We start from the raw sequence: 17,396 nt of genomic DNA, 5'->3' as shown, positions 1-17,396 counted from the left end.
CGTTGATGACTCAGAAATAGACTCAGAATTGACCGACTCCCAGACTCCGGGCTGGGGCAGATATGGTCCAGTGAGCAAATTGTTCTAACAAGAGTGGAAACAAAGGGCACAGGGGTCAAAGAGGGCGTGGAGCTTGAGCCACTATGTGAGGAGTTAAAGAGGCTTTCTGGGTCTCCAGAAAGATGCCTGAGCATGCAGCAGGGAGAGAGCAGTAGGTGCAGCGATGGAGAGGGAGATATAAGAAGGGAGGGGAATTTGGGGAACCACACAGAGTTCATCTTGACTGAAGTTGGGGTGCAAGGTGTTGGCCTGGGGGCTGGTGAAAGGGGTGGGGAGGTCGGCGAGAAGAGGAAGAGTGGGAAAGCTGGAGGTGAGGGCTTGAATGTCAGGCAGAGGAGATGGGCTCTTCTTAGGAGTACCCCTAGGGATCCACAGGGCAGTGCAAACAGGGGAGTGACAGCCATTTTTTTTCATGTTTGAAAAGATTTTATTTATTTACTTTTAGAGAGAAGGGAAGGGAGGGAGAAAGAGAGGGAGAGAAACATCAGTGTGTAAGAGAAACATCCAACTGGGGACCTGGCCCACAACCCAGGCATGTGCCCTGACTGGGAATCGAACCGGCGACTGTTCGATTTGCAGGACGACGCCCAACCCATTGAGTCACACCAGTCAGGGCCAAGCCAGTTTTTAGAAAGATTATTCTGGAAGCCAGTATAGAAGATCATAGCAGGGGCCAGGGGATGAGTGTACAGGGGGTTGTGATGGGCCGGATGAGGGGCAAGGAGGGTGAACCTTGACCCTGCAACTCAGCAGGGGCTCATTGTTTGGGGAACAGTCTGAGCAGGGAGGAGCAGGGATCTTCCCTTGTCATCCCTATTCCATGAACTGAGCTACCTGGCTGGGCCAGAGCCTGGCTGGGACTCCCGGAGGCCTGCCAATCACGGGATTTGACTACTCCCATCCTGCCAGGCACTTCTGGAATATCAGGGGGAGGATTCCCAGTTTCTTCTTCCTGAATTGCTGCTCCAGCAGCGACCCAACCCTCCCCTTGGAGGCAGGCAGGTGCCCCGGTTTCAGGTGTTTGGTGAAAGTGCTTCTGATCTTAGCTGCACATTTCGCCTCTTGGGTAGCTTCGTTTGTTGGAAGGGGATTGGGAAGAGGAAACATAAAACCGCGCAGGAAACCACTGGAGGAGATGATGCGGCTCAGATGCACGGGGCTGTGGGAATTCGGGAAGTGCAGGATTAGCGGGCTGAGCCTGGGGCAGGCGACCAGGGCCCTGCCCCCATTCCCAGCCTTCTCTGTGTAGCTGTCCTGGCAGCTTCAGCCTATGAAGAAAGCTCCAGCTGAAGCAAGGCTGTGGGGCCCAGGGGCCCTGGAAAGTTCCAGATCAAGTGGGGTCTCATTTAGGCAGTGGCTGAGCCAGTTGCACATTTGGTTAATCACCCTCGTCCTGGGAGCCTGCTAATCAGAAAGCCAGTTCATAGCTGACTCCTCCACTCACTCCCTCACTCCGCTCAACTGATGGCTGGCAGCTGGAGGGAAGCTGGGGCTGGAGCTGAGGCTGGGCAGGGAGGCAGCTTCCTGCTGTGCTGGCTCCACACTCACCTTGTCAGCCAGCAAGTTCCTTCCTGCCCAGGTGGCCTAGACAGCCCCCTGCCATCTGAATGCCTGGCCCAGGCTTCACAGCAGCAGAGACCAGCCTGAGGAAGCATGGGCCAGTCACAGCCTCAGGACAAGTCCCACTGGCACCGCCCCCCCCCCCCCCCCCCCCCCGTTTCCACACCCCTGCTCCCCACTCCTCAGCCCCTGACTTGTATCAGCCCTCATCTGCCTCAATGACTCTCTAGTTCAGGAAGCATGGCCCAAGCTGCCTGGGCCATCCCAGGAAGCCCTTGCTCTAAAAAACTCCACACCCCCCACCAAATAGGGGCAGAGGTGGGGTCACGAGAAGAGCCCTCAGCAGAATTGGGGTATCAAAAGGGACTAGATTTAAACAGTGGGTAAGTGACTTTATCTTCCCAAGCCTCCTTTTCCTTACCTGTGAAGGAGCCTCTTCTGCACAGGTGTGAAATCGCAGTGACCCAATGGTGGGAAGCACAGGGCGACATAAAGTTCCCACACTCCCAGGGACGGCCTTGCCCACTCACACCTCTGCGCCCAGCTCCTGGGCTGGCACCCACCCTCCTTTCTAACATGGTCCCTTCTCTCTGTGTAGACGCCCTGCACGTCTACACAGTGTGAGTCCTGCACACTGACCTCTCAGTGGCGCTCCCTCCTGGCTCCTTCCTCGGAGAACTGGGGTCCTTGGAGAAGCTGTGGATACCTACATGTTTTAGGGAAACTCAAAATTGCTAAGGAAGCTGGGGAGGCCCGACCTGGTATCTGTAGATTCTTCAGAAGAGATGGTCTTATCAGGCAGGAAGATTTTATTTGCTTTTAGAGAGAGGAGGAAGGAGGGAGAAAGAGGAGAGAAACATTGATTGGTTGCCTCTCATACATGCCCTGACCGGGGACCAAACCCACAACCTGGTGACCTTTGGCTTTGTAGGATGACGCCCAACCCACTGAGCTGCTCCGGTCAGGGCTGAAAGTGAGTTTTCAGGCTGGGGCATGGCCTCTGCATTGCTTACCCATATCCCAGACCCCAGTCTGGTCCCTTGGGTGTCATCCTCCAGGCCCAGGACACCTCACCCGTGGAAGCAGGAAAAGCAGAGCTGGAGGGCCTTTCAGCATGGCAGAGTGCAACTTCCATTGGACAGATGTGAATATTCAAGGCCCAACACGCAGCGCATGGAGACAGGGCCAGGAGTCCTGATGCCAAGGGGCTCCTGCAGGCTGCTGAGCCTTGTGGAGCTCTGACGGAGCTGCTGACTGACCGAGCTCCCGGTGGCTGGGGTCTGGTGAGGGAGGTCTGGGGCCTCCACTCCTCAGATTCCAGGATTCCAGCCTCACTGTGGACACAGGGAACTTTCTAGCTCCTAGAGGTTTGGGCTTAGGTCCCTTTCTGAGGTTCCCAGTCAGATGGGGTAAGCACCAGGAGGGCATTTGAGAGGGAAGGGAGATGGCCTTTGCTGAACCTGACCCTGTGCTGGCCCTTGGGACCCAGAGCTGACTTTTGAGGACAGGGGTCCTTAATATTGAGGTTTCTGGGGAAGAATTCAAACCTCATGGAAGGAGTGGCCCCAGGGTTGATTCTGAGCCTAGCCTGCAGGATACAGTGAGTTTGAAAGAGGAGAGTGGAAGGAAGAACAGGTAAAGGTGGGCAGGCTGTGCTGTGAGTGCAGAGCCAGAGACATGAGCGGGGCCACTTCATGGGGAGGCTTGCTTGTCGGGCTCAGAATTTAATGATGGGGCTGCACTGGGGTGCTAGGTGTAGAAAGATTGATCTGGTGAAGCCAGAGGCAGAGAAATTCAACAGGCCAAAGTAAGTGCCAGGGAGGTGAGCCTCTGTAGATTATAGCACTGATCTTTTGCTGCGGGTGGGCGTGCAAATCGGAAGGTATACGTCACAGAAAGCGATCAGGCAGTCACATCAGGAGCCTTGAAGGTTCCTGCCCTTTGATGCAGAATTCTCCTTCTGTGGACGTATTTTGAGGAAATAACAGAAAATGTGGAAAGAGCCCCAACCACAGAGATGTCCATTGCAGCAGTAATTCCAGTGGTGCAATTTAGAAACTTTCCACCAGTGGATAATTTTAAAGTCAACCACCCTGACTTGTGTAGCCCAGTGGCTTGGGCGTTGTCCTGCAGACCAACAGGTCACCAGTTCGATTTCTGATCAGGGCATGCGCCTGGGTTGCGGGCCAGGTCCCCGGCTGGGGCACATATGCGAGACGATCAGTTGATATTTCTCTCTCCCTCTTTCTCCCTCCCTTCCTTTCTCTGTAAAAATAAGTAAATAAAATATATTTAAAAAATTTTAAAGTCAACCATGATGTAGCCACTCCATAGCAGATTATATAGCCACTGGGATGATGTTTGAAAAGTTTTGTAACTTCATTGGGGAACCATTTGTGCTTCAACTTGAAGTACAAAATGTGTATTTTGTGCTGCTTCATTGTATACGATGCCCCCCGTGAGTCAGCCGTTGATCTACTTTTTGGAAATACAGACATAAATGACATAGTTCCTGCCTGCAAAGAGCTGGTATGACCTCAATAGGCCGCAGAGTGCGTGTGGAAAAAGAGAGAAGGAAGGACGTGAGTAGGATCAGTTGTTTCCTGTCAGTGGTGGGATTATAAGGGATCTTCCTTATTAATGTTTGTTCGAGTTTTCCAAATTTTCCATATGAAGCTTATATTACTTCATAATTATAGAAAGAAAAAAGCTTCCTGTTAAAAGGAAGAAGCTATTCCGATATTCCTAGGAGATAGGAGGGAATTCTGTATTTGGTGGTATGCTGCTGTGTATTGGAGTGTGTGTATGTGTTTCATTCATTTATCCATTCAACAAACATTGAGAAGCACTGTTCTGGGCCCGGGACACACCTGTGAGCAACACAGAAATACCTCCCACTGTGCGGTCTATGTCTTGTGAAGAGGGAGGGAGTGTTGAGGAGAAAAGCTGGCAGACCCCACAGCACTCTGTGACTGACTACACACGGAGGCAAAAGAGGGAAAGGCTGTGGCCAGCTCCTAGGTGGGGGGTGAGTGGTGGGGTGGGAGTGGTACCTTCATTGAGGTGGGGCCTGGGGAAGAGGGCAGCTCCAGACCCTTCCTGGGGGCATGGTGAGAGTGAGCTACCTAGAAGTGTCCAGAGCAGATGCCCAGGAGGCAGTGGGGGGTTTGGATCAAAAACTTAGAAGAGAGGGCGGGACTAGAGATGGAGGTTTGGCTGTTGTCTGCGTGGTTGTGGTGTTCAGTGCTTCCCGTTGCGGGGAGAGTAAGTGTGCAGAGGGCAACACCAGGTGGGCAGCTGCTTTATGAAGGTGGGAAGAGAGAGGTGCCAGAGAAGGCCAAGGAGAAAAGGAGAAAGGCGGCCAGTCCCCACCTCCCCAGGCAACGGTGTCGTGGTGCCATGCTTTGTCTTGCATGAAGAACCAAGAGCTTGCCCTGGCCGGTGTGGCTCAGTTGGTTGGAGCCCCATCCTGTAACCAAAGGGTTGCGGGTTTGATTCCAGGTCGGGACACAGACCTAGGTTTTGGGTTTGCTCCCCCGTCTGGGTGCATATAATCCTGGTCTCGGCATGTAGAGGAGGTAACCAATCGATGTTTCTCTCTCTCCCTTCCTCTCTAAAAGCAATGGGAAAAAAATGAGGCTTAAAAAAAGAAGAAGAACAAAGAGCTAAGTGTGGCAGGGGTGGGGCAGGGTACAAAGGGGTGGGAGAGACGTTGCCCACCCCCAGCTTGGGGAGTGGGGATGCTGAATGGAGGGGCACAGGCAGCCAAAAGTAGCCTCCTAGTGTCTGGCCAACAGTGATGGGGGGGTCTGCTCACGTTTCTTTCTTTCTCTACAGGAGAAGGGAGCGTGCCCTGCACGTCCAGCATCCTCCAGGAAAAGCAGAGTGAGTTGAACCTGTCCCCCACCCTGGGTGTCTTTTCTTCCCCTTGGATGGATCCTAGTTCCATGGGCCTGGGGCCTCTCTGTCCACTGAGAGCCCAGGGAGTGGGAGGATCTCCACCACTGGGCCTGCAGGCAGGATTGGAGGGCCTGGGTCCTCTCTCTGTCCCAGGAGCTGAGCCCTGTGGAAAACTACGCACACACTGGGCATCTGTGCGGCAGAGCCAGAGTGAGGGCTTGAGGCCAGTGGCTGGAGGTGGAGCCCAGCAGAGCAGATGGGACCACGGAAAGCCTCACGTGCTGTTGACATGTGGGTAGAGAGGGGAGGACCGGAATGGAGAGCAAGCCCTCCTGAGCCTTAGCTGACGTCTCCTTTGGGTGACAACTACCAGGCACCACAGACGGTGACACTGTGGCGACTGAGGTCAGAGGCCCCTTGTGTGAGGGTTATGCCGGGGGTGTGGTCCTTGCATCCCATCACTCGGAGGCCAGGCCTGCAGAGCCCGGGGCCCTCCCAAGGCCTTGCCATCCTTCCCGTGGGACAGATTTCTCCAGGTTCCTTCCGCCTGTGTTTTCTCAGGGTGACTAGTACAGTATTCACCCAGGAAAGACTTGGTGGAGATGCCCGTTTGCTGCCACAGGAAAGTCAGGACCTAGTTCCTGGAGGTTTGGGATGAACTTGGTGGGCACCGACTCAAATGTCTTTGTTCTGGGCAGAACTGAGTTCCACATGAAGCTGGGAGAGGGGTCTGTGTGTGTGTTTGGGAGGAGGGTGTACACTCAGAACTTCCCTTCTCTCTCCTATTTTGATCTGTGGTTGTAGCTTTGGGGGTGTAGGGGGAGGAAAAATAGTTTCCCATCTGCCCTTGTAAGTTCTTCCAGCTGGACTAGTAATGAAATTGACATGAAACAGATGGAAAGGAAAACTGACCACATTTACTACATACGTACTCACAGGGGTTCCCTAAGAATGTGGGACCCCAGGACACATTGGGCAGTTGAGGCTTATATGCTGTTTTGGACTAACGAGAGGGAGGCGGGGGTCTGGGACTTTAAAGGGAAGGTAGGCAATTCTCAGGTAGATGGGAATGAGCAAACGTGTGGTGAACAAATTCTTGAATTCTAGCTGGACCACCCAGAACAGGGGGGCCCAGGGACTTTGCTGGTTCCTCCCCGTCTACCACACTGAATTCACGCTATGCTGAGGTGATGGCTCACTTCCTTTAGGCAGGTAAGTGGGAGGTAAAAGGCTCTTTCTGAGTTTCTGTTTCTTAAAAATAACCAGCTTAGAATAATCAATATCCCAAAAGGTATATTTTGGGGTGGCAAACTCTGCTTTTCCTCAGGGGGCTCAGTCCACTCTGCCCACCCCTCCCCAGGTGCAAGCCTTCTGGGAGGCCTTCCTCCAATCTCTCCGTCCCTCTGGTGCAGGGGGGCTACCTGCCATGCCAGTGCCCCTGGGCCTGGCTCCAGCGCTGAGTAGGTGCTCAGGCCTCCTGAGGAGCTTTCTGTGTGTAAGGTCCAGGGGTGATTCAGGACAAAGCCCCTCAGGGGCTGGAGGGCATGAGTATGTGTGTCAGGGGCACTTTCCGGGTGCAGGCCTCAAGCGCACTGTGTCCTCATGGAATGTAAGGGACAGAGCTCAGCAAGGTGGGGGGACTGTGCTTAAATGTGCAGTACCCTGGGATTTGAATTCATAGAGGTGACTGAGTGGCAAATCTCAGAGATCAATGCCACTGAAGAAATTTATTATGTACAGTTCCCAAGTGGAGGGGACATGCCCCACCGTGCAGGACCATGGGGAAGCATGAGGTTTGGTCAGGAGACAGAAGGAGTGCGGGGAAAACCAGAACCTTCATTGTGTTTTCCGAGGGAAAGGAAGGTAGGGGAGAGGAAACCGCTTGGCACTGGCTAGTTGGAATAACGTCTGAGGCTGTGGCCTGCAGGGGTGGTGGTCTCTGGTTGTCAGATACCGGGCCCTGGGGTGACTTAGGGCAGGTGCTTGGCCTGGGAGAGTCTGATAAAGGAGGTGGGTTGGTTGGTTTGCATATAAAAGGTGAAGTCCAAGTTTATTGCCTCCAGGAAATAGCATGCCCTGGGAGGGGCAGGCTCCCCTTGGCCAGCTAATTGTCTGTCCCCAAGATGCCAAAACAACATAAAATAAAAAACGTGGTTAATACAGGGATGCTAGGAAAGGAGCCCAGATCATCCCTCTGGGTCTCTGGGAGCTGCAGCCTCAGTGGGGAGACAGCCGCCTGTCCCCATGGTGTGGAGCCACAGCTCCGTTTGCCACAGACATGACTGAACTTAACCAGATGTCTGGTGTCTTCTGGAGCTGGCTGAAAAAAAAAGTGCCTGTTTAAGTAGAGGCAAACTGTTTGTGTTTTTTTCACCATGGTTACAGGTTTTAGTTAGGATTATGTTGCTTAAGGATACTCTTATTTAGTAAAGAGTAACAGTAGGAGCATGGCAGAATTCCGGAGCTGCGGTGCCCATTCAAGTCAGCGATTCCCACGATAGACCCGTTTTCGGCAGTGGAAAGCCAGCAACACTGCTACCCGTTTTTCCATAATGCTGAGTGCGCTCATCTGGGAGGGCTGCTTTTTATTCCGCCGGTGTGCCCCGTCTGCAAACTCGTGCATTCACGTATTGTCTCTCATGAAATGATGGTGGTTATTGATGGTGATTTGTTTATTTTTATTCCAAAATTGGTAAAATAAAATTCTGTAACCCCTAATAAAAACAGAATAACAGCAATGCCTGATGTTAATAATGTGATTTACTATTTACAATCACATCCCTGTACATCATCATAATATTCCCACTTGGTTTTCAAAACCTCACTAAAAACAAGGTGGGAGGTGATACAAATTGCCCCGGAGGAGTCAGAAAATGCCGGGGCTGGATAAAATCCTATAGCATTAAATCCTGCAGCATCTGAGCTTTGCAGGTATTAATTAGGCTTGGGGTTGAGGCCCATTCCTTCATGTACTTGCTGTGCCGCTTTGGGCAAGTTACCTCTTGTCTCTGAGCCTCAGTCTACTCCACTGTGGAACGATGACCATAGTGGCTACTTCCTAGACTGCCTAAGGGGATAGAGATAATACATGTGGTGCCAAGATCTGTACCTCTCACAGAGGAAGCATTTAACGGTCTCGATTATTATTGCCTTTTGGACCAGACTTGGCAACTGGAACTCCTGGCTCAGGTGCAGGGGGTGAATCTCATCACCTCACGGAGCTCGGTCTTTTCTACACTTGACTGCTGCTGTGGCTGTCTCCGGGGTCACTGTCAGAGTGACATGAGACTCATTTCTTCATGAGTCTGAGTCCCCAGGGAGCCCTTCTGAGCTGGCCACAGGAGTTGTGAGTGCCAGGAAGGAGGCCTTCCCCGGGCCATCTGCAGTGGCCTTGGGCGGGGGAAAGTCCTAGAATCCTCCCTCCTTTGAGGCTGGCAGGTAGTCCCAGCTTTCATCTCGCAGTTGCTTGTGCTTTCTGTTTGAAACCAGACTGGAGAAAGTCTGGGGAGCTATTGTGTGTGGCAGGCTGGGTAGGGGGCAAAGGAGAGAAAGGCCAGGTGGGGGTGGTCAGGAGACCTGGGTCCCTCCCACTGACTTGCTGTGCATCCTCAGCTCCTGCCTGCGGCCCACCCCTGTCTCCCTGTACTTGAAGTCCCTTCTAGCTGCTCTGGTTTTCTGGTGCTGCCTCTTTGTCTCCTGCTTTCCTTGGTCTGCATGTCTTTCTGTCCAGCCCTGATGCTGCTCCACAGCACAGCACACATTTACAGAGCACTTTCAGCACAGTGCTGCAGTGCCGGCTGCTGCCCAGTGCTGGGCGCTGCCATGGTGCTGGGCGCTGCCACGGTGCTTCACGCTGCCACGGTGCTGGGTGCTGCCACGGTGCTGAGTTTGGGCATTAGAGGAACTCAGTACCTGCTTCTCAAACCTCATTCCTATTCCTCCGTCCAAAACAAATGGTACCATTTTGCACAAAGTCAAACTAGAAATGTGGGGTCATACTAGACTTCTCCATCTCTGTCACCTTCCAGAGCCAGGCGAGACCCCTGAGAGTATCCATTGTACCTCCAACAGATCTCAGTGCCTCCACCGCTCTCTGTCCCCCATCCCTCCTCTAGTTGAGCCAACTATCTTCTCTCTCCCAGATGGGTCCCGTGCTGGCCTCCCTGCCCCAGTCTTTCCCACTCCAGTCCTTCCTCCAGAGTGTCAGAGAGACCTTTACAGGAGTCAGATTTGTCCTCGTGGTCTCCAGCTGCCGCCCTGTGATTGTTCTCCAGTAAAGGATGACCCTGACGCACCTGTTCACTAGCCCACCGGCTCTCCCCCTTACTGTCCACACTGGCTTCTAGAAGGAGCAAGGAGACTCTACGCACCGTTTTCTCATAAGCTATTTGGGAAGCTTGAGCATTCCGTCCATCCCTGTGGAGGGGACCCATGTGGCCCCCTTTGCAGCACATCGTAGAACGGACTTGGGGCTCCAGGATGATTCTTTGGGACCCAACACAGTGGGCCTCTGCCCTCTCTGCTCCATTCACGGCCACTTGGATGGGAATCTGGGCCCTCCCCTCCCTGCTCGCTCCTGTCGGCATCTCCCAGGAGGCGGAGGGCGAGCGTTGCTCAGTGGTGCAGTAGCTCTCCTTCCTCGGCCCCCCAGGCCCGTGTCCAGGGAGGAGCATGACTCTCCCCGGAGACATGTGGCTGCCTCACTCTCCCCTTCCCGTAGCAGCAGCGCTACCATGTGCAGGTTCCTCCACTATGGCCTGGGAGCTGGGAAGGGCCACAGCCATCACAGGCACGCCAGGAGGAGAAAAGGGAGACTCGGAGTAAGCGACCTTCCGGGGAAGGTGCGCAGACCTGGTCTCTTCACTCCTCCATCTCCAGACCTTGGTCCCATGCTGGTCTGAGCTCCCATTTTCCTGCAGTCTCTTCTTTCCTCCGCCACCCAGGTACCTAGGGAGGTGCTCCTTTGTCCCCTGTGTCATGCAGGTGCCCAGCTCCACTCCATCCCCAAACACCCTGGGGTCCAGGATGTGCACAGGAAAGTAAGAACTGAATGGGCTTCTCCTGTCTCACCCCCACCTGGCGGGGGAGCTTTCCGGAGAGGGGGGCTTACTCTGGGCCGGCCCATCCAGTGTGGAGTACGTGACCTGACACAGGGGACCCACCCTTGTGCCAGCCAAATGGTTTTCCCAGGGCCAGTGCCTGGCTCAGAGGCAGGGGTGGAGGCAGCAGGCGGCTGCCCCAAGTGTGGGAAGGGTCTGCCCATGGTCAAGCCTGCTCATTAGAGTGGGGTGCTCAGTGGGACTCAGAACTCTCTCTTGTCCCCAGACCAAGACCCGACAATGGTGCAGATGGAGTCCCGATGGTCCAGATTGAGCCTGGATCTTTGCACCCCACCGAGTGGCTCCCCTAGCCACCAGTGGGGCCCCAATTGGTCCCCGGCTGTGTCCTGACTCCAGCCCCGGCCCTGGACTGAGCTCTGCTCCTTGACCAAATTAACTGTCAGACAGACATGTATGGTTGTCCCCAAGGGAAACAGAGAAGATGGAGGTGCTCAGCATCATCTACCCCATTGTGGGGATGTGATTTGACCCCTTGTCCCACTGCCTGGGGTCAATGACCAGGGCCGTGAGTGTCTAGTCACCAACAGGCTTCCCTCCTGCACACCCTCAGCCCTGCGCCTCCCTAGCTGCCCCACAGGGGCGGTTCGTGAAGCCCCTTGCCCACAGCTGGCCTCCCCGCTCTTCTGCCTGGTAACTGGTGTCTTTTCCCGGCCTGTGTGGGCAGCTTGCTGAGCACAGCTGCAGACGAGCTATATTTAGCCGGCTTTAATGAGCTCGGGACGGCAGACATCCGCCTTGGGAGCACTTTTCTTGCGTGTGTGTGCGTATGTCTATGCTTGGCGTGGCCCGTTCTAGTGTGTGTGTGCATGCGTGTCTGTGCATCTGTGTGCATGCGTTGGCGTGCATGCCAGTGCCTCGGTGCATGCATGTGCGTGAAGGTGAGTGTGTGTCTAAGGGAGTCTACCTGTGCAGCGCCTGTGCTCTGCTGGGGACAGGTGCAGCTTCTGACACTCGCAGGGGTGTGGAATGGAAACACATCATTTGTTCATTTATCCATTTTGTTTGAAAAATGTTTAACGAGTATCTTTTATTTGCCAGCACCTTGACAGTCTCTGGGAATAAAACGCAGCAGAAAGAGCTGTGGCCTTCAGCAGACAGAATGGCCCCTGGTGACCGGGCAGGGAGGGAGCCTCGCTCTCCTGGGTTCTCCTTGGGGTGCCTCCCCCTGGCCAAGCCCAGCCCAAAGCAGGGGAGTCTCCACCTCAGGCCCTCGCTGGGCTGGGAGGTGCAGGAGGGTCTGGAGAGGCAAATGGAGATCGTCTTGCACAATCCACTGCTCACCCATGAAGGACCTTTCCTTCACTTTTCTAGACACTGACTTATAATTTTCTCTCTGGCTCCCCGTGCAGCTGTGCAGGTGGAGCTCCCCACCTGTGATCCCAGGGGCTTCTTAGGGCCCCCGGGGTTCTTTCCCAGAACCTGGCAGGGGGTGAGTGTGTGCAATCATGCTGGGGTGTGCCTCCGTGAGCACCGAGCATTGGGTCCCAGCCTGGCGGTCTGCTCTGTCCTGGTCGGCAGCTCCTGGGCCAGAGGGTGGCGAGGTCCCTTGAAGTTGCCCGTCCTCGTGGAGTTGCGAGGGCACCCCAAGTTGGGAGGGTGCCCCACATTGGTTTCTGTCTTCCTCTCAGCCTAGGGTGGAGGTAGGGATTTCTTTTCAGTTTGAGAGAATCCCTATTTCCTCCAATCCTTTTCTGGGAGTAAAGGTGCTTTTGGAAACAAAAACCAGGGAGCTCTGCCCCAAACCTCACCAGAGGCAAAGAAGCCAGAGCCAGGAGAAAACGGAAATTGATACCTCAGGGAAAAAATCACCCTGCTACATGTGCATTGAAGAGATTCTGAATTTTAATCTGTCTTTTTGAGTAGGTAAACGTGCATGGTATAAAATTCTAAAGGACAAAGGGTGACAAGGATGCCCTCTCCTCCCGTCCTCCAGCTCCCCCAGCCTCTCTCCCAGAAGCAAAGGTTATGATGAGTTTCTTATAGACCATTCCAGAAATATCCTCTGCATACGTGAACATCTCCATAAATATTCATTCATCTATATTTTTGTATATACCCCACACAGATGGGAGCATACGGTGCATTCCACCTTGCCTTCCTCAGATAAAAAGTATCGGGATTATCTTACTAGCTCAGCACACTTAAGGCTCGTGCCTTGGCAGCACTGTGTCGTGTCTCGCTGCGGCACAAGGTGTCCAGCAGTCCCCTGTTGTGAGCACATAGGTTTGCTGTCTGTCTTTTGTCTCTATTATCAGTATAGCGTGGCGATGGTTAGCCCTGTACATATGTCATTATGCACGTGGACTAGGACTTGCTGGGTCAAGGGCACTTGGTATTTGGAATGGCATCGTCAACTTGTCCTCCCCAGAGGTTGGACTGGTTCTCACTTTCACCTGCAATGAGTGAGGAGGGTTATTTCCCCACACCCTGGGCAGCATGGGTTTGACCATTGCTAGTCTGAGAAGTGAGAAAAAGGTGTTTCAGAGTAATTTCAGTGAGCATTCTTCTAGGTGAGGGTTCCAAGATGGAGTACACCTTTCCGTATGTTTAAGAGCCATTCCCAGCCCTTCTTCTGGAACCCACATTCAGTTTGAGGGGGTTACCAGGGTGAGAGGGAATGCGTGGGTTGGAACAGATTATTGTATTTCTTTGTTTTTGTTGCAGCTTCCAAGCAGAGCCAGGGTGGGCTTGACAGGGGTCCCCTAGTGGGCAGGCCAAAAGTTCCAAGCAGGTTCTTGCTCCTGATAACAGCCTCTCTCCCTGTGTCCTTCGTACCACTCTGCAGGGCAGGCAGCAGCGTGGAAGCATTTGAAAGAGTGATGAGAACACCCTTGTCTAATACCTCATCTTTGTGGGCAATGCTGCAGGAGGATGAAAGAGCCCGGGCCTAGTGACCTGGTTCAAATCCCTCTTCCTCACCTACGTACAGAGAGAGATAAATCACTTACCCTCTCTAAGCCTCAGTTTTCTCATCTGTAAAGTGGGGAGAGCACTCTGACCTCTCAGGATGAATGTGAAGATTGCCCGAAACACTGGATGATGATTAGAAACTCAAGACAGGTCTTGGGACGGCTGCCTTTATTACAGACGAGTCACCAGGGTCAGAGGTGCCAAGCCCTTGTGGCGCCACAGTGCCACGCGGGAGGGGGTTTTCCTGCGGCGGGATGGAATCTCTGGGCCCTTCGGTGGGCCTCATGGAAGGTGGCACCATTCCTGATCTGAGCTGGCGTCCAGGAGAAGTTGCTCCCTGGAGCTCTCCCAGTGCTCACTGGGGTGGCCGGCAGGTTTTCAAGAGGCAGGATCCGGGGCTCAAACCCTGGCAAAGGTCAGGCCTTAGTCTGGGCTGGTGTCTCTGTGGAGGGCTCATTGGCTTACTGGGGTTTTGGCCTCTTAGCCAGGTGAGTCCAGGCTGACCTGATTGGTTGTTGACACTTAAGGGGTTAAGGAGCCAGAAGGGCCTCAGCCTCTAGATCCCCAAGCCCTGTTGGAAATTCCTGCCTTAGCCTCCCTGCTGAGTGGCTACTTACATAATTTGCTTGTATAACCTGGTGAAGGAGAACTCCCTGCCTTCTCCAGGCCAGCACGGGTCATTCTTGAGCTGTTGTAGACATTTCCTAGGTTGTGTCGAAACTTGGGACTTTCCAGAAACCGCCCACACCCATTTGTCCTGGCTGTGCTCTCTGCTCCTGTGACCCAAGCAAAGCTCTGCAGGGATCTGCAGGCAGCTACGATGGCCCCTGGAGCCTGCTCTTCTCCAGGCTGGGCCCCTTCCACACCTTCCTGCCCTGTTACTGGTCTCCACACATGCCCTTGAAGTGGCCTGAGGTGCAGGGCAAAGCAGGAATGTCCCCTCCTTATTCCGAATTAAAGTCTCCAGTGCATGCAGCCTTGGAGGTTGAGAGGTACCTCTGGCAGCCCTATTACCCTGGCTTAGGCTGTCGGCAGCCTTTGGTCACGTGACCTAGGTGTTTGTCACGTGACTTGACCTTGATCACGTGACCTGAAGCACCTCCTGAGGATCCTTGAAGTCACGTGCTGTATCTGAGTTATCTTGGTATTTTCAGCCCTGACACTAATTTGGGCGATAATCAATAGAGTAGGAATTGGCAAGTGATGTTGAGATTTTTTTTTTTAACTCAGACGCAGGATCATAATTCACTCAGTGTGTTTCACGTGCATTTGTTCCTCACACAAGCCTTTCTTTTCCTTTTCACATTCCCTCATTAACCTGTCAGCTCCGGGAGGCCGGGCAACATTTTGCTGCTTGATTTTGTTTGTAGTGCTTACATGTAGTAAAGTAGGGGCTGTGGCTTGTTTACAAATGTTCTTATTGTCACCATGGCATATGCTTGTATTGTCTATTCAGTAGGTACATTCATGAAGAGTTTTAAACTATGTATGAATGTGGGCTCACTGGAGAAAATTTGGAAAATAGAGACAAGTAGAAAGTTAAAAAAATATCCCCCATGGTCCTATCATTTAGAGAAAACCACTGAGTGAATATTTGGTGTGTTTCCTTCGAATACACAGGCGCAGCCCTCCCACCTCTCCACCTAGTTTGATGGTTTTCACGGTGGGTGGGGCGGGGGAGGTGCTGGGCCACCGTGGAGAAGGGTGGCGAATGAGGTGACGGCTTTTTGGTTGTGCTCTGTGGAGCTCCCAGGGACTGCTCAGGGGCAGGGGTGGGTGCAGTAGGAAAGTGGGGCTCTGGGCCCCCAACCTGCTGCAGCCAGAGCTGGTGCACTTTCATCTGTTTTGCAGATTGAGCTCCTAAAGAACATTTCATGGGCTCAAAGATTGCCCTGCTTTTAAAAAAGTTTTAAAATAGTCAGGCTGAGGGCCTGTCCTTCCCCTGCTTCAGGCCATGCTGCCCACATCCCGCTGGTGGGCGTAGCCCTCCCTGAGCTGCGGGGAGGACTGTGGGTTCCCTCCCTAGTTTGTCAGTCTGCTGGTGTCTTCCTCCGCCCCAGATGCCCTGAGCCCTTGGCACTCCCTCAAGTTCCCAGGCCAGTGACCCTACTTGACAAGCACTGAAGCAGGGCTGGCAAGGTACGTTGCAAGCGAAGCTATCAGAGCTCGCTCCTTTCTTTGCTAAGGGCTCCCCAAACCTGCGTTTGTTAATTTGCACCAGCACTTGCCTGGACATTCATGCCAAGCTTCCTAGTTGGAACCAATCGCTTTGAAATCCAGGTGCCCTTTGCCACCTGCCGTTTCCTGGATCCTCCGTTCTCCATAGTCCTCAAAGTGACTTGCAAGTCTGTGCAGGCCCTAGGGATGGCGCTGCTGGGCATGGAGGCTGGAACTCAGGACACGGTCTCCTCCGGCCTGGATCCCAGAATCTCCGACTGCCCCACTCAGAAGAGGGAATGTAGGCCAACCCCTTACTCTGCGGCTGTGTGGAGAGGCTGTCCAAGGTCCCCCTCTGCCTAGGGCCTTCGTTTCCCACCATGTGACTCTTCCCATGGCCCATCCCCTCCAGTATGTGTGCCCTTCTCTGTGTGGGTTTACATGGGGGCTCTGAGACCCTTGCTTGATGCTGAGTGAGGCCCTGGATCTTCCCAGATCCTCTCAGGTGTGCCTCTCACCTCCCACATCAGAGCAGTACAGCAAAGCCATCGGGCCTGTGCTTCCGCCTGCTCCCAGAGGCTCAGATGCCTCCATTGGTACTGCTCAGGACATGCCCCACGGCCTCAAGCTGGGCCCAGCTCTGCTCAGTTGACCCCAGGGAGGACGCGTGGAGATGGGGGGCCCCTACAGGGGCTGGTAGAGTGGAGGGTGAAGCTGAATGGTTGGTTTTAGCTAGGGGGCACCCCCACATCCACCTCTCCCCTCCGGGGTCCTGGCAGCAGCTGGCAAGACAGAATAGAGACTGCCACGCCCAGTGACCCTGCTGAGGGTGGGTGGGTGATGACCTTGGCTTTTGTCTCCAGAGCAGTGTGGCACATCGGTAATTAGGAGGGATGATCATGATTTGTGCCTTTCCAAGGTGGTGATTAAGCAAAAATAGCCTCCATTCTTCAGCTGCCAGGAGGAGCCACGGCATGCTGGGTGGGCCACCCGTGCCCGTGCCGGGACTGGCAGGGGCGCTGGAAGCAGGCACTGTGGTATCTGGCTTGCCTCAAAGTTTGTCACAAAACATCATAAAAACAGCTGTGAGCTCCCCCATCCCATATCTGGGTGCAGCAGGGACCAGCCTGAATAGGGTCACGTGGACAGAAGTGAACAGGAAGTGGGCCCTGCAGGTGGCTCCTCACCAACCAGTACTCCTGCCAGCCCATCTCGTCACCAGAGGCTCTAGGGGAGCCTCTAGATGAGGAGCCACTAAGCGCAGGCCAAGCTATTCCAGAATTCCCAGAGGTTCCCTGATATGGTTTCCCTGGGGACTTCTAAGAAACGTGCTTCCCAAGGATGAGGCTCCCCTGAACTGCCTTCTCCTGGGGCGTTGGCCGCAGAGAGCTGTCTCACCGTCTGTGAGCCCTGGATCTTCACTTGCAGTAAGTTTTCATCAAAATGCCACGCAAAGCCCCAACGGCTGATACACCCTGCTCCCAAGGGGCCCAAAGTCTGATGGGGAAATAGACAAGTCTCCTCCCAGCAGTAAGCCAGGCCCCACTCAGCATGCTGTGGGGTAACCGTCTCTGCTGAAGTAGAAGGCTGTCCAGAGGTGGTGATGACTGAGCAGGGTTTTGAAGGACAAGGGAGGATTTGCCGGTCTGCAAGGGGAGGAAGGGCTTAGTAGGCAGAGGGCTCAGGACG

At 54.0% G+C, this 17,396-nt stretch overlaps 1 protein-coding gene across 1 annotated transcript in view; it reads left to right on the top strand.

Annotated features, from left to right (window-relative positions):
- Window positions 1-17,396, top strand: part of PITPNM3 (PITPNM family member 3) — an 84,592-nt gene that overhangs the window by 34,645 nt on the left and 32,551 nt on the right. The window contains exon 4 of the mRNA XM_053911831.1: window positions 5,458-5,505. Within this exon, the coding sequence (XP_053767806.1) occupies window positions 5,458-5,505 (48 nt within the window). The remainder of the gene's footprint in view (window positions 1-5,457; window positions 5,506-17,396) is intronic.

The sequence above is a fragment of the Desmodus rotundus genome, chromosome 9 (genome assembly GCF_022682495.2).
Source record: "Desmodus rotundus isolate HL8 chromosome 9, HLdesRot8A.1, whole genome shotgun sequence".
In the NCBI taxonomy this organism is placed as follows: domain Eukaryota; kingdom Metazoa; phylum Chordata; class Mammalia; order Chiroptera; family Phyllostomidae; genus Desmodus; species Desmodus rotundus.
Note: the sequence above shows the minus strand (reverse complement) of the source record. Positions and strands in the feature narration are given on the sequence as shown.